At 43.1% G+C, this 17497-nt stretch overlaps 1 protein-coding gene across 5 annotated transcripts in view; it reads right to left on the reverse strand.

Annotated features, from left to right (window-relative positions):
* The window catches only part of eif4g3a (eukaryotic translation initiation factor 4 gamma, 3a), a 71283-nt gene extending 55039 nt beyond the window's left edge, over positions 1-16244 (reverse strand). For 4 of the 5 annotated variants that reach the window (XM_072666551.1, XM_072666549.1, XM_072666548.1 and 1 more), the window contains exon 1: positions 15448-16243. In XM_072666551.1, coding sequence (XP_072522652.1) covers positions 15448-15617 — 170 coding nt within the window. In that variant the 5' untranslated portion in view covers positions 15618-16243. Of the gene's footprint in view, positions 1-15447 lie in introns of all 5 variants that reach the window. The other variant, XM_072666550.1, reaches the window with a different exon arrangement.
* Positions 16245-17497: the final 1253 nt, after the last annotated feature.

The following is a 17497-nucleotide window of genomic DNA, read 5'->3' on the forward strand; positions in this document are numbered from 1 at the left end:
TTGATGTCAGTGCAACATCCAGCAATTCAAATTATGTTCTGTTTGTTTTGCTTACAAATAGACAATGTTCACTGCAGCAGGTGGCAGCTGAAATCATGACTGTTAACAGCACCTAACGGATCGGAAGTGGATCGGGCTTTAAAAGCGGATACCAGATCCATTCAAAGCGTCATTTCTGATAAATTATGAAAAACGTAAACATTTGAACCTGGAACGGTTACTCAACATTCCTGCTGCAATATTCATCTCTAAAGAGGCCACCTACTTACAGAGATGAGATTGGTGACAGTGTTTCTTAGCAAAGTTAAAGGCAAAGATAGGCCAGATATTGAACATCGAAATTTCAACCTCATTAATTTCATTTTTGCTTGGCCTTTCAGGAAGTGTTGAAGATCTAGCAGAGGATCTAAGGGAGACTTCCCACCCAGAAAAAAAGATGTTGAAAAGACGACCTTGCATGACTTCTTAACAACCTTGATATTTGTTTGAATGAAAAAGTGAAAGCCGTCTTTTTCAGGTTGTTGAAAGGACTGTTATAAAAAGATGGGGGCGGCAGCAGCTGCGGTCCTTCACTGCAGCAAGACAAGTCGTCAAAAGTGTCTCTCTTTTCCTAGATGTCAATATATGGAGTTTTTATGCTGCGATCACGTTTAGAAAGTCCAGTTTTATCTAATTATTATTTTCATGGCTATGTTAGAGATACATGTGGTCCAAATCACACAGACTAAACACAGCCATCCACTTTTTGGGCTGAATAAAGTCAAGGACGGGCCAACCAGATTTAGCCCAAAAACAATGTCTATATGACGTCTGGTGTTGAGTGGGTAAATGCAGCAGACAAAACCTGCCTTCGGAATCACAAACGTTTAGATTTTGTGGTATAAACTAATCCAATCTTAAATTAAGACAAATGTTATCCACTGTAAATTAACTGTATTACATAACTTAATTAACTGTGATTAAGCATTTGAGTCTTTTGATCTATATCATATACTGTGGTATATATATATATATATATATATATATATATATATATATATATATATATATATATATATAGTGTTACACATACCTGCAATTATTAAACACATACACATTCCCAGAGTTAAGTGGCAGGCTGTGTGTGTGTGTAAATCCCTCTTAATAGAACAGCCTGGTTAAGCTCAGAGCTGTTAAGGGCTTACAGGGCCTGCAAGGGAATAAGACTGGACTGAACATTCAATGGGAAAACCCAGAAATGATACTATATAGAAATATCATTTCATTAAACAAAGTATTGTTTTCATTGTCTGTAGTTCCTCCGGTCACATCTGCGTGTTCAGTGGATTTGAAATAATTCCAAATCGTACCACAAAAATAAAAAACAGAATCATTAGATGGCCAAATGTCCACTTAAAATCACAGGGACAGAAGAATGCGAGTGTGTGAGTGTGTGAGTGAAAAGAACGAGAGAAAAAGAAGAAAAGAGGAAGGCAAAATAAAAGGGTGGTGTTAGGGTCATAAAGTCAATTATGTCCTTTCTGCTGACATTACCAGACCCCTCACACTCTGAGCGAGCCAAAAAAACCTCACATTACCCTGCCGGAGCTGGAGATGGAGCTTTTTTTTTAGTCTGACAGTAATACTGTGGAGTGAGTGGGCTCCTGTAATTGGCTGAACCTGGAGATCCCTGAGCAACAGTAATCCTGTTCCAATCCACCTCAGGCTAATGCAGTGGTTCCCAACCCTGGTTCTGTGGAAAACCCTGGCCAGCACGCCTGACCCATCTCATGAGTTCACCGTTTTTTTTTTATTTAAAATAAAAGCTATGATTAATGGTCATGTCAAAAACATTCTTTTATTTTTTAGGGCCTTAGTCACCAGCTGTTCTTCTGAAGAAATGTCCACTGACATTCACTAGTGTTCTCCTATGTGAAATAATGTTGGACAGTGGGACGACTCTGCGGTTAACAAAACATCAGGAATCTGACATAGACTTTTCATTAGGACTTTTCTCAAGAACACGTTCAAGAAAATTCATCAGAAGATACTGGTGAATGAGGCCCTCAAAGAAAAAGATGTCCTTAAATATCTTCTTCACCTTAAGATGACCCCACATTTGTCTTAGATTGTAAGTGTTCAGAAGAGAAGCCTCTAAAATGATCTGTTCAAATGTCTAAAATCCTTCAATTTAATTGAGTTTAACAAGAATGAAAGTGTAGACTGTTCTTCATCTACATGAAGAAAATAATGGCTTTCTACAGTTACAGTTTTACAGTTTAAGACTTTCTTCAAGTTGGCTCCACCTCCACAGTCACTGCTGGCTCGTTCTTCCTGCATTTTTCTACTGCACACAAAAAAAGGGTTTATGATAAGATGTAAAATGCAGCATAAAAGGCTATGTTGCAACCAGCTAAACAAGAAAAAAAAAAACACATTGTGCACAAAAGTGCATCCAGTAAAATGCTTAGAACATATAAAAACTTTAAGAGAGCATCTGAGAACAGCTGGCCTCATTTACCAATGATTCTTAAGAAGAAATTTCTTCCTAAAAACCCACGAACGCAGATTCCACAAAGATTCTGACATTCACCAGTATTCTCTCATTTGGGATTTGTTCACTTTACAAGGACAGTGGGATCAATCTGTAGAAGAGCAGAGCTGTGAACAACTCATCAGGAATCAGACGTAGACTTTTCGTTTTTGAACATGCTTAGGAAGACCCTGATGGTGAATGAGGCCTATTCATCTGAACGTCTTAAGATGTTTATCCTAAGATTCTTTGTGAGTTTTGTGAGCTTTGGTGAATACGACCGTCCGGGCGCTACTGGAATAACACAACCTGTTAACAGACATGGACGTTCGGGTGTTGTTACGGGGACTGAGTGTGTCCTGTGGCTGATGTGAACTTCAGGGCTAGGACCGTTGATTAGGAGGTTATCCGTAGGTATTTGGGGAAATTACACCGATGTGTTATTCTAAACTTATCAGCCAATCAAACCTCACACACTGAATCCCACAATCCACAATCTCCTCTGAGAACATGAACAGTGCTTTAGTCTTCCTGGAGGTCACACGCTTTTACAGTTACAGCAACAGTGGTGTGTTTTCACTCCAAACACACTGTAGCTGTGTGAGTGTGGGGGTCACACTCACACACACACACACAAACGCTGGAGCGGAACTGGAGTGTGTACGTGGCAGCTGGGCAGAGGGGTTGGGGTGTAGAGAGAAAATACACCCTCAGCAAAAAGCAAGTGTGTGTGTTTGGGGAGGAGTGTATATAGCGTTTCAAAAAAGGTTGTCTAACAATAGTGGGACCCTTTTTGTGCTTCGTAGAATATTTTTTAAAGGGGGTTTCTTCATATATGAGGAACCTTTCAGCCAGGCATAGAACCATTGAAACATTCAAATGGCTCGCTCTAGTAGTGAATCTATATAAAACCACTGACTTCACTACTGAACCCATGAGGAACCCCCTTTTCAAGAGTGCATAGTATACAGAGATAAAAGAGACAGACAGACAGACAGACAGACCTGAGTGTGAAAGGAGTGAATGGAGATGCAGCAGATGGTGCCTCTCATCTGCAAGTCATCTAAACATAAGCATGCGCACACATGACCACATACAAAATCTGCTCTCACACACACACACACACACACACACACACACACACACACCTTCTTTACCAAAGACAAACTGCAAACAACAGACAAACACCAAAACTACTGAGCGACAGCCAAGCACATAGCTTCTAAACGTCCCCCACGTCACTTCCCACATACATGGAAGTGATCCACTGTGAACCTCAAACCTCCAAATCTGAGATAACCAACACAGAGCTGGAACACAGGCCAAATCTAAAACCCCCCAAAACTATTACAGTGTACGCATAAGGGGAGATCAAAAGCGGCACACAGCAGAGTCACAGCCGTGGAAGGAAGGAAGTGCGCAAGTATCTGTGCTAGGCTACAGGCTAAGACTTGCTGACAGATTTGACCATCTCTTAGCTCCGTCGTACGCTCCCTAAAAAACAAACTGGACTACCTCAGCCGAACCAAACACAGGGCAAGGCTACGAGCTAACTGACTACCATCTCTTCAGCTTGCTAACAGCACCTCACTCAGAGAGGACACAACGACCGGACAGCAACACTATCCGGTAAGACTTGAGAGGAGCACCGTATTTAAGAGAAAAATTAAGTTAAGTAACTACATTTAAACAACACATGAAAACTGAAGGAATGTGGCTGTGATTTGGCAAGAAACTGGCGATACAAATCAATATACGGCCACATATTGCACGACTCTATATTATGAACTTTTCAAATCAAATGCAATCAGAGTTAAACAACAATAAATGAACCACCAATCTTTACATGCAAACAAATACATAAAAACTGATACTACATTGATATTTTTTTGATATGGGAACATCAATCAGTTATGTATCGATATCAGCCTATTTTAATTCAATCTAATCTAATTCAAATCTCCCAAAATTCTACTTGGACACAAAGACACCCTGCAGAAGTCCTTCAAAGAGGACGTGTTTAAGGTTCACAGTAGATCACTTCCATGTTGCGGACTCTCATTACTCAGCCACGCCGGGATAAATGCAGTTTTCCATTCTAACAGAAGTAATGCACACAAGCGTAAAGTGCCGTGACCCCAGGTTGGAAGTGATTGGGCTAGGTTGATGCTGATGGAGTTAATGGTGAAGAGGTCCAGTCTAGGTTTAATCCTCTCGCTGTGTTTTCTGGGGAATATTTGATTGTGGGAGGTGAAAATGGGGCAGACGTTCAAAGGCTGTGTGCTTGGCTGTCGTTCACCATTTGTGTTGGACACTGAGGGAATTTGCCGTTGGCCTTTAACCCATTATTGCAGTGAACACACACACTAGTGAGCAAACACACACAGTGGACAGCGAGCACACATTCCTATAAGGAGGGTCAAGTCCCCAGGTATCGTACCCACAACCCTCTCATCAACAGCCCTATGTGCTAACTGCTGAGCCACCACGGTCCCCTGAAACATTATTTATTGCCTGACTGGGAATCAAACCCAGGCTGTGGAGGTGAGAGCACCGAATCCTAACCACTAGACCACCAGGCAGTCTTGCGCAAACGTTTGGGTGCTGGTCTAATGACGCATTGTGTTCATTTTCTTAAAACAAGTGGACAAATTCCTCTGCTGGTGTCAATGAATTGTGACATAATTAAATGAATTATTATAGTCATATTCAATTCCAACAAGCTTCTTTTTTTCCTACTGATGGCCAAAACAGCAACTTCCGAGTGTTAATCCACAGCTTATTTCCTCATGCAGCCCTTGATTTGCTTTCAATGTAAACAGAAACTTGTTCAGAGGAATTGTCCCACTGGGAAAGCGCACACACATTCCCACTATCCCTACATGACCCTACAAGTGCAGCAAACCTACATTACATACTGTAGAGAAAGCAGTTAAAGCCATACACTGGGAAACATCAAATTACACCAAATGTAGCTGATCAGTCGAGACACGTCTGGTGCCTGCAGCTGGCTGCGGTCACTGTTCCTCTGTGCTAAACAGTTCATGCTTGTAGATCACACGTCTCACACAGCTCAGCATCATTCTTCTGTATATACAGGTTCTCTTTATACAGTTGCGAGTTGTGTTTGGCAGTGGGAACAGTAAAATACTCTCTATAGAAGCTCTATTTGGACACTTCCAATGTGGTACTGAAATACGATACATACCCCATATGTGTAAACGCAACAGTCGGGTCACATTTCAATACATGCCCCTGCCATAACACTGCCTCCATCATGTTTGACAGATGATATGGTAAGCTTCAGGTCATGAGCCTTTCCTTTCCTTCTCCACAGTCTTCTCTTTTTTCTATTTATTATGATACGTGTCAGTTCAATCTGTCCACTCTGTATTTACATTAATGCAGGCGTCTGTTGATTGTACACTTTGACAATGATATGCCGACCTTCTCTAGAGTGACTTCACTAGATGTTGAAGGGCTTTTCTTCATGAAGAAATGAATTCGGCAATGATCCACTTTAGTCGTCTTCCATAGTCTTCCAGGTCTCTTGGTGTTGCTGCCTAGTGCATTCAGTCTACAATGTACTAGAAGGTGCACATTCCATTCATCTTCTCCAGGCTTTTAAACATTTGTACTGATATATTAAAAATATCCAAAATATCCTCACCCAAAAATGAGCTGAGGTGCAGTTTGTTTCTACTGATACTGCTAAAGAAATTTCTAAAACTGAACTGAAGGAGTCCACCTGCGGTAGATTCAATTGATTGGGCACGATTAGGGACTGCCATCACCTGCCTATATAAGGTCATACAGTTGACACAGAGAGCAAACTCCAAGCCACAGGGTCAAATAAATTATCTGCGGACCTTCTGTAGCTTTACAGGTCCCAAAGAGAACAGTGACCACCATCATTGGTAGATGGAAGAGGTTTGGAAGCACCAAGAATCTTTCTAGATTTGGCCACCCAGCCAAACTGAGTGATCAGAGAAGATAGGTCTTGGCCACAGAGCTGATCAGAAACCTGAAGGTCACTCCGACAGTGCTTCAGCATATCCTTGTGGAGATGGGAGAACCTTTCAGAAAAGCAACTATCCATGCAGCACTCCACAAATCATGCCTTTATTTTTGGGAGGCCTGACGGAAGCCACTCCTTAGTAAATGGCACACATCATCCCGCTTGGAGTTTGCCAAATGGCACCTAGAGGACCATGAAAAACATCCTATAATCCTGGATGATATATTGTCCCAGAAATAATTGCGACAAACAAATTTATTGCCATTTAAAGACTATTTTATTTTAATTTTATGCCACAGATATAATGATTGGATAATAGCCATAACCTATATAGATAGACCAATAGTCTTTTGTGCTGTTAGTGGTGATTGCTAATTCTGCTCTTCTGATACTAACTATATCGCTGGGCTGGGCTGAGTGACTGTCTCTTATTAGCCAGTTTAAACAAATAAGCTTGACACTGTCCATGGCAAGAAATTGTGGCACTGAATTGGTGTGCCTTGGCAATCACTGTCCTTATTGGCAGCTTTTCTCTTTACTTCTACAAGTAAAACAAGTCAGAAATCCTGTTTGATTCACTATAGTCTGTTTTTACTTCAGTGTGGTTCTTCAGGTGTTCACTGTTTGTACTCAAAGTTTGAAGTAGCGAATTGCACACCTGATTTAGAGGTCACGTGAATGTGTACGCCACACGGTTTGAGGTATGCAGCTAGAACAATGCGATTGGTAGGGCTATGGGCTTTCGTTACATTTTTGTTTGCCACATTAGCTTTGCAGCTGCAGTGCAAAAGCAGGGATGCAAAACATAGACACCAAACATGTCTTGACTGATCCACTACAACTGGACTGATTTTGTTAAACCACGGCTTCTGTCTATACGCTGTGCCTGCCTAATTGGCTCACAGTGTAAACAGCAGCTTGTTCCCGGGGACATGCCCCATTGGGGAAAACGCATCTATCCCTACATGACCCTGCAGGTACTGCAGACCTACATTACACAACGAAGAGGAAACAAAGAAGAATTCATGTGCTCCTGTATGGCAGAAGGAAACAGGGGAACTCAACGTGACTTGAACTCTTGACCTTCCTTTTCGGTTTGCTGTTAAGGAAAGTTAGGAACAGCTGAGGATGAGGGGAGAAGAGAATGCTGAGAAGTGAAGTTGGAAGGTAATGTTTCCTGTGGTAAAGGGATGAGACAAAACTTAGACAAAACTATTGGAAAATAATGTAAACAAATCTAATTTACTTTGTTTTGCTTCAAAATCAGAGATTTTTTAATGCTGACTATCGGCCGATATTGATTCAATCTTTGTAGTTCTATAAATAATACAGCCCCCGTCCCTGTCTAGGGTAGTTTAAAATAAATAAATAATGATAATAATGATAAGTTTGTCTGCAGCAACCAAAGATCATGTCTATTAATGGTGCCTAGAGGACACTGGACATCACTCTGCTGCAGCAAACCTATGGATCGGAATTGGAACTGAACCCTAAAAGCCAATAGCCGATTATAATGAAAAATGCCCCCACCGATCCTGGATTGGCTCAAGACATCCTAAGTTTAAATGAACTGGTGTAATTAAAGCTGATTGATCCATCTTTTTTGTTGTTTTTTGTACTTTAATTGGAGTCCATTTAACTTAACTGAATGGAGTCATTTAGGAGCTCCCATTATTTGTTAGCTACATTAGCTGTGTAGCTCCTGTACAAAACCAAAGAAGCAAACTTCAGACACCAGACAAGTCTTAGCCGACTGAATACATTCCAGGAACCCTTAAAGCAAACGAATAAGGAGTTTCGGATATCCGTATACTGGAATAACCCCGCCCAGCCCGAGGGGGCTGTGAGAGACTCCGTCTGCGACCTGGGCTTTTGTTGGTCGGCGGTGGGAAGCGCTGCCTCGGTCACACACACCGCCACACACTCTGATACGCTCTCTGAATGCTAAGCAGTGCCGCTATTGTGTGCAGCGGAGCAGCAGCCGCTGCATGGGCTTCCTGTTGCTATGGCAACGGCCAGCACAACCCCCCTCTCTCTCACACACTCACATACATACATACGCAAAAAAGCCCTGTGCTCAGCATCATCAACAGAAACACATGGTCCCCCACTCCTCCTCCTCCTCCTCCTCGTCAGAAAGAAACAAAGAAATGAAAAGGAAGAAGGAAAAGAGAAATAAAAAACTATAAGCAGATTCACACTCAATTATTCATCATTAGACACACCTCCTCGCACCATACTTCAAATGAACCACACCAGGAAACCAAAAAAAACAAAACAAAAAAAAAAAACATACTGAGGCAGACTTGCTCTAAGGGATCTTGGTCTAGAGGTCACAGTTCAGATGGCAGCGTTCTCACAGAGCAAATCACACCAGGATTCGTTTTAACTCAATCAAAACACTCCAAGTTTAAACACACCCTAAAAGTGTATCTCCAGATAAGCTCAGGCAGTATGCCTTTAGATTCAGATTCGATTAGATCTTGAGTCACTTTTACTTTAATGGGGAAAATTAGGGAGGAAAAGGAAAAACACACCAAACCAACCCCCCCCCCACCCCACCCCCACCCCACCCCCACCCCCACACACATCATCTTAAGTGCTATAGAGTAAAAAGCAATATATAATAAATATATAAAATAAAGACAGGTATAAAGATAAAGCATACAACAAGCTGTCATGTTTGGAGTCAGATTAATAAATAATAAATTATTTAATTTAATTAAATAATAATAATAATAAATAAAATTAAATTATTTAATACAAAAAAAAAATCCAGGCAGATTGAAGATCTTCCAAGGTCATTATATTTGAAGGTGTTAACACTTTGGGGAAATTGGGAAGAGCTTATGTTATTCACATGCCAACACACAAAGTATTCAACTTGCTGATAAATTGTAAGGGTTGTGGCTTTTGTGGGCTTATTTTGTTGATCTGCCCAAATAATTACGACTACAAAACAGAGGCCATCTCTGCTGTTGCTCCATGTTAGAATCAGACCAGAGCAAACTAAGCTATAGATGTGAAAATGCCCCATGTGTGAACGCTGCCTTTTAAACTCCGGTGTCTCTGGATCTCAGTCTAAACGAGTTCTGGTGGGCTTAAAATTTTAAGTAAAAACACGATTCGAACCAAAGGCATCGGAACGTACCGATCGCAGGATGTGAGGTCACAAGATGGCTGTGTTACAGGCTTTCTTGCAGCTAGAATGTTGTGCATGGGTATGGGGTCACTACCGCCCGCTCACACCACCAGTGTCATGCCGTCTGTATCTGCCTGCTTCATCAGGGATGAGTCTCCTCGCAGACCTGCCCACGTTTCTGTACTTTTAGGGCAGCTAGGGTGTCAAAAAGAAAAACCCACTACCACACTACACAGTGTTTCATTAGTGTAGTTGCCTCAGTTAAGTAAAGACGTGTGTAATTTAGGATTCTCTGCAGTTCACTTACAGTATATTTATTCCTGCCCACTTCCACAAGCAGCCAGTAATCTATTCGCCAGAGCTCTGCTTCTTCCAGAGAGATATTACCCACCTGCTTCAACCCGCAACCGGCTGGATGTTTGGACCACGGAGCTACAAATTAAATCCTGCCCGCTAGTTACTGCATGAACCAAGCTTGGTCCGGACCAAGTACACCAAACTACAAGTATAAACACACCCTTACTTGCATCATTCAAATCAAAATAGTGACTTACAAACACAGAACTTGCGGCAGGAGTGAAGAGTAAAGAAATGCAAAGAGCGCAAAGAGGCCTGCTGATGTCGAATTAAAGGGTGACCACTGGACACTGCACCACTACTCCATACAAGAAAACAGCAACGGCTACTTTTAGTGTAAACATTTGCAGTTTTTGTTTTTTTTTAAGAATTGAAGATGGTTGCATACTTGCATGTGCTCCTAATAAATGCTCGTATTTACAGTTTGGGGCACAATAGTACCCAGGAACTGTTAACACAGTCCTGCAATAACAACAAACAGTACGTTTTATCGCATATGGTCAGAGCGGTACATCCACAAGATAGCTTTGGTTACAAAGGTCACTGGGTGATGACCGACATGTCAGAGCAAACTGCCCTTTTGAGCTGGTTCAAAGACTTATGCTTAAAAGCATGAAATCCGTTTGCAAACAGTGGCAACACGAACACGTGAATTTACTGTTTAAGACTAATCACAAGACAGCTCTGAAGATGCTCTGACAGAAAACACAGCCCTCAGACTTTGCATTTTTTGGTCATTAAATTCTTTCAACCACTTGTTTTCCCCTTAAAAGACTTTACGCACACACATAATATGTCAAAAACGTTAGTGGACACCCCTTCAAATGAATGTATTCAGCTACTTTAAGTTGCACGCATTACTGATGCAGAGATGCAGATGTGCAAATGCACACACAGCTTGTCTTGTCTCTAGTACAGCCAATAGAATAGGACTCATGGACACATGAACCTATTGGCACCAAAAATACCTATTTGGGGTATAAAGCTTGCCCCCCCCGCCCACATTAAGCTGTGGAGCAGTGAAACTGTGTTCTCTGAAACAATGGTGCTCCAGGATGCTCCTAGGATGAATTGGGAATGAGGCAACATTAGGGCTGACTGTAATTAAATCCTAAATCTAGTAGAAAGCCAGTAGAGGCAGTTATTTAAAAAAAAAGCAGCCCAAACTCACACAGCAAACTCTTAATACTCTGACTTAGAAAGAAACAATGAATTAGCAGGTGTCCCAATACTTTTGTCCATGTAGTGCATAGACATCTGTGCTAAAAGTAGCCTTACGTTATGCTTGTGCCAACTGTGACATGAAACACATACAGACACGACATAAACCGCCTAATTGGTAATTACACATAGCTGATACAACGCCACTTTTGGGAGATCCAGAGTGGGGCAGACATCCAAGTGATGCTAGCCAGAGCGAGCGTCCGTTACCTGGCGTAACAGAACTGGCAGTTAGCGTAGTGCATGCATGTTTAGCTGTCCAATAAAGTTGCATCCGCGGCAGTTATTAAGATGTGGTCATTTCACTCAAAGGTAGCACTTAGGCCTTCACCCTCCTGATTTACAACACTTTAGAAATACCTGCTATATACATGCTTTCATGATTTTGGAGCACTGCTGGACAAGAACATTAGTGAGGTCAGAATGTTGGATCATCACCTCATCCCCAACTCATCCCAAAGGTTGGATGAAGCACCACCATCTTTCCAGAAACCACAGTTTCACTGCTCCACAGGTCAATGCTGGTGGGCTCTATACCCGTCTAGTCCACACCTAGCATTAAGCATGGTGCCAATAATTGAACACATTCATTAGTAGGGTTATCCACAAGCATTTGGACATGTAGTGTATGTACACCATATGTGCTCCCATACCAGTGCATCCCTAAAAAGCAGAGCTGCCACTGTGCCACCAACCACTTCACTGAAGCCCTGAATTTCTAGCCTGGAACTGGGGCAGGTTGAAGAAGCTCTGCTTCTGGGGGTCTAACATGACTGGCCCAGATTGGGAGAGTGTAGATTTTATTGCTCAATCACTTGGCTCTGGCAAATACTGCTTGGTCATTCAAGCCATTTGAGGACACGCGCTTTAAAGCAGCGGTCTGGCCGAAAAGCTCATTTACACAATTTTCCTCCTTAGTAAACTGCATCTGCTAAACCTTCCCTCAAGCCTATATTTAACCCATCTGTCAACATGGACAGCAGGCTTCAGGCTGCAAAATGGCTGCAAGCACTGTTTTTAGCTAGGCAATGTACGCTGCCCACACTCAAGAACCTTGAATCTCCATTTTTGTCATTACGTGGCATATTTTTCACAGAATCATTTACAGAAACCGCTGAAGTTTTACATCTAAAAATCAGTAACTGAACCATTAAGCCCGAAGTTCAGATCCGAATTCAATCTCCCAAAGTTACTTTGGGTAAAATCTGCTTCAACAGGGTGACACTACATTTCAGTGCATTCCCTGCTTCAACACACACAGCATTCAACAGGTCAGCTAATTAGCATTAGCTAATTAAGAAACCCTTCATGGGTTGCATGAGACACTATTAGCGTTTTCTGACCCTGCACGGCACAAACACACCTGATCCAACTCTTTGGCTTAGTACCAAGCCCTTCATGAGGTTAACAAAACCTTGCTGTTATTTTATGCTAATTACCGATCTCTCCCAGCCCATTGTGACAAGTGGAGGAATTCTGTGGATAGCGTCTCAATACATGCCACATCTGTTTCTGTCCAAGGGTAGATATTTTCTTTCGATGTAAATTTAAATAGCCCATCAATGCACCACAAATTACGCCTAAGGGTCAAATCTGGTGTTTAAGGTTGGTGTTTGGGCCTTCACCCCCCTACTCACCCTCCTGATTTACGACACTTTAGAAATACCTGCTATATACATGCTTTCTACTAGATTTTGGAGCACTGCTGGACAAGATAATTAGTGAGGTCAGGATGTTGGATCATTACCTCATCCCCAACTCATCCCAAAGGTTTTGGATGAAGCACCACCATCTTTCCAGAGACCACAGTTTCACTGCTCCACAGGTCAATGCTGGTGGGGCTTTATACCCCTCTCGCCCACACCTGGCATTAAGCATGGTGCCAATAATTAAACACATTCATTAGTAATGTTATCCACAAGCATTTGGACATGTAGTGTATGTACACCATATGTGCTCCCATACCAGTGCACGAGAAATTACGCCTAAGGGTCAAAACAGGTGCTTAAGGCTATGCTCACACTGCCAGCATGCAGTTATTTAAATCACTTTTTTGCCGTAATGTGACACAGGTCCAATTGATTCTGATGAATGTGAAAAAAGCTCAAAGTGGGTCCAATTTCATGCGTATTTGTTCCTGTGCCCATGCGCTTAGTGCTGTTGTCATCAGCCAGCGCCAGCAGAAGTCTGGAAACACAACAATGGAGGCAACGTGCATAAACGTATCATGGTGTGCATTACTTACATGTATGAATGTGAAACATCAACAACAACAACAACAAAATCTCAATTGATTAATAAGGCTCGTAATGTGAACGTAGCCTAAGAGCAACACATGAAACACAGCTAACTCCACTCACATGCCCATCATGTGTGCCCACCACTGTGAAAGCTGAATTAAGTTTGTTACAAGTTTGATCCTGACCATTAGCAGCTGAATCAAATACAGGCAAAAACATGACCTCCTCTTACACACAATCCAGTGTTCTCAATCCAGTCCTTAGGGACCCTAGTTAAGCCATTTTTCATTGGCTTGTATACCCCAGGACACCAGGATGCCGAAAGCAGGTACTCTGCATTTAGCTGCGCTTCATTACCTAGAACAGATGCGTTTGAAACAGGAACCTAATTAAAAATATGGACAGGCTGCAGGTCCCTGGGGAGCACAACGAAACCCTCTATGCCAGAGTAGTGGTTCCAGGCTTCAGTCCTGCACTCCACCTGTTCTTGAGTCACACCATTAACTAATGCTCTAGCCTTTCCTGGCCTTTATCAGATGTGTTACAGTAGGAAACCAGAAACCTGTGCAATCCAGGTGGGTGATGCTGAGAGCTGAAAAAGGCACAGGTTCCCAACCCTGGTCGTGGAGCACCCCATGTTCTGCATAGTTCAGTGTTTTCGACCCTTCAGTTTACCAGATCAACTAAGATTGGGCTTATGTGGTGGATCATGGTTGTTGGGAAGATGTACACCACTACTGCATGAATGCAGGTCGTTGGGGAACTCTCGGAGCACGGTTGGGAACCACTGGCATAATGCAATGGGGGTCTGACTTGGTTCCTAAGTCTGTGGGGATAATAAAAATGTGAATGTTCAACCTTTAACACATCAAATTCACATAAACTCTGAAAGGAAGCGAGTCCAATCACATGTGCTAGAGGAAGACTACTGAACTACTGAAGGTTTGGGAAACTGCCTCAGCTCAATCAAGCACCACTGGCTCCAAAGGACACCTGCAGCAAACAAGGGGAACATCCATACTAGATAACTAGCTACAACCCACAAACACACAGTCAGACCCAACTTTACTGGTTCATCACTGGTTTAAATAAAGTGTGATCTGATCTAATCTGATCTAGAGATCTAAAGTGATCTGATCTCAGCATCACTGTCTCACAGCTGCAATTTGTCATGTTCAAGAAAACAAAACAAAGCAAATGGCCTAAAGAAACCAACTGAATACACTTGGTTTTAAACATAGCTAGCAAAAAAGGTCCAGATATTTAAGGTAAACACCGAGTTTTAAGCCAGTTTAGCAATTCGCTAATAACGCAGCTAGCTAACGATACCCCACAGCACCGACGGCTTTAGCGCGGTAACAGTTAGCACGGCTAGCTACACAGCCTCGCTCTCGGGCGCGCGCGGGCGCGCGAGCGCGCACACGCACACAGATTCCGTGTATTGCAGTGTTAGTGGGGTGTTTCCATGTCCTCCTGTATGAGTGTGTGTACACGCTGCAGTGCCGTGCCTTGCCCTACCTAACCTAACCTTGCCTTGCCTTGCCTTAACCTCTGCAAGCAGAATTGCTGCATTAGCGTGTAGCAGTACTTTTACTTCTTACAATAAACGCTGCAGTTTTGGGGGGCTACGCATTTTCTTCAGGGGGAGCAGCCTAATGTCCCCACAACGTCATCCTGGGGCATTTCGTCCCCACCAGGCGCCAAGCACGTACACACACACACACACACACACACACACACACACACACAGATACTGTGCACTAAGCATTGTTTTGCTTTTTAAAACGTCAATAAATGTAGCTAGCTACTTAATCGACATCTCCCTGGACACACACACACAAGCACACACACATGCATACACACATAAACACACACACACACACACACACACACACACACACACACACACAAGCCTTATCCCGGCTTCTCCATCCACCCATGGCCGATAAAAGGATACTGAGGCGGCGGTACTGCTGCTGACGGCTGTGGGGCGGTCGGAGCTCCAGGAGGCAGCGAAACCGGCGGCAAACTCGTCCTCAGCTGGCCGGCCGGCGGCGGCCCTGCCACGGCCCCACCGACCGTCACTCCGCCGGTGGATTTGACCACCCCTTTCTGCGTTAAACTCATATCTAAACAAACGAAAATAAAACGAACGAGAGAATCCAACGGCACAGCTAAGCGCTAACGCCTATAGTGGCATACATAGGCAGACGGCTGCTGCTGCTGCTGCTGCTTCTTCTTTCAGCACGACGTTAATGTTGACGTTTTTTGGTGTAAAAAAGCCATTTTTGGGGGCGAACTTGTGTTTTCTCCAGGCTGAAGGTGCTGCTGTTTGTTCTTCATGGGGACGGTTCGCCTCCCCTTCTCCGCCCTGGACCTCCACAGACACCCCGGTATCAATCCGGCTCGTCTCCAGGCTCGCTTCACGCACACGCCTCCCTCATTTCGCTCTTTGGTCCTGTTTGATCGTGATTTATCATTAAAGGTCGCAGATTTAGCTCAACATGGCGTTTTGCGGGCCGCCTCAAGCCGAGTCCGGCAGGACGGGACGGTTCGGGAAACGTCGGCGGAGCTTCGGAAACGCTCGGCTTTTTTTTTTTTAGCTCAGGTTAACACACAAAAAAAGCTACGGAATGAATTCCTGACATTTCACTACAAAAGGTCCCGAAATGTAGCTAGTTTAGTCGCAACGTATATCGCTTCATGGACATCGGGTAAGAAATCTGGACGCTATATCCGCAGATAACGAGTGAAGTTGCGGTTTCGTTTCCAAAATAAAGCAGTGAAGGGGAGTGGTCTAACGGCCAGCCTCAGCCAGAACAGAGGGGGGAACAGTGACCGGCAGAGTGGATCGCAGGCCAAACCGTCAGCAATCAGCAATCAATAAGCAATCTGGAGTCAATAGGTGTAGATTCTGACTTTAACAATTACATGGACGAACAAAGCACAGGCCAAGTCATCAAATCTTTTGTAACGTTTCAGCTCAATAATGCGCATGTAGCGCCATCTAGCGGCGGCGCTGAGCGGCGATTACACAAGGCAGCGGAGACAGGCGAGCTGGTGAGCTGGTAGGACTGCACCATCAGTACTTCCTCATCAGTATTCAGCCACGGTGCTTAACGAAGATAATGAGAGCGCCAAAAGCTAATCACTGTCTCTTCACCCCATGCGCTGCTGATGAGTGGGGGACTCGTATAAAGTCACTCGTTATTATAATAAGTAAGTAAGTTGGAGAATCCGATGTAGTCAGATTTCTGCTAAAACACTCAGGACAGAAAGCACCCATTGAGCTGGTCATTTGCGCAGATAGGCTCTGGTTGGTAATCGTACACATATACAGTGGCCCTATAAGGTGAATGAATGGAGGTCATGAAGAAGTGACCAGTTAGTGGAGGTACAAGGTAGGAGTATCTCTTCTGTTGCCAATAGGTTCAAGTTTATCTTATTTAGAAAGTCCTATTCTATTGGCAGTACTTCTCTACATGAGACTAGAAGAGCTGTGTGTGTGTGTGTGTGTGTGTGCATTTGCACATCTGTGTTAGCAATGGGTGTAACTTAAAGTAGCTAAATGCATTCTTTAAACCAGGTGTCCAATGTAAAAATGTCCACAAACATTTGGACATATAGTTTTTATAAGCATTTAAGGTAAAAAAACAATTCACATGAGTTGTCACTGACCCCTGATACAGTCGATCAATAGGCTAGGCTAGGCTAATGTTGCTAACAAACACTGGACTTAGTCTGTCACCAATCCTGAATATCCCACTGGTGTGCAGGGCTGTACACATACTCTAGTGTATTAAATGGGAAAAGCCTCACCAGTCCAGTACCACTGCTCAGTGAATCTGCAGGAGCTATAATAATTAATAATCAGCTATGGCACCCAGAAACTGTAGATATGGATACAACAGAAACACTATCAACACAGCAGATTATATACAGATTAAACTACACAGTTTCATCAGAAGCAATTTCCTAGCTATAAAAAAAAAGTAAGTCAGACAGCA

This window comes from Salminus brasiliensis, chromosome 21, assembly GCF_030463535.1.
Source record: "Salminus brasiliensis chromosome 21, fSalBra1.hap2, whole genome shotgun sequence".
Classification (NCBI taxonomy): Eukaryota; Metazoa; Chordata; class Actinopteri; order Characiformes; family Bryconidae; genus Salminus; species Salminus brasiliensis.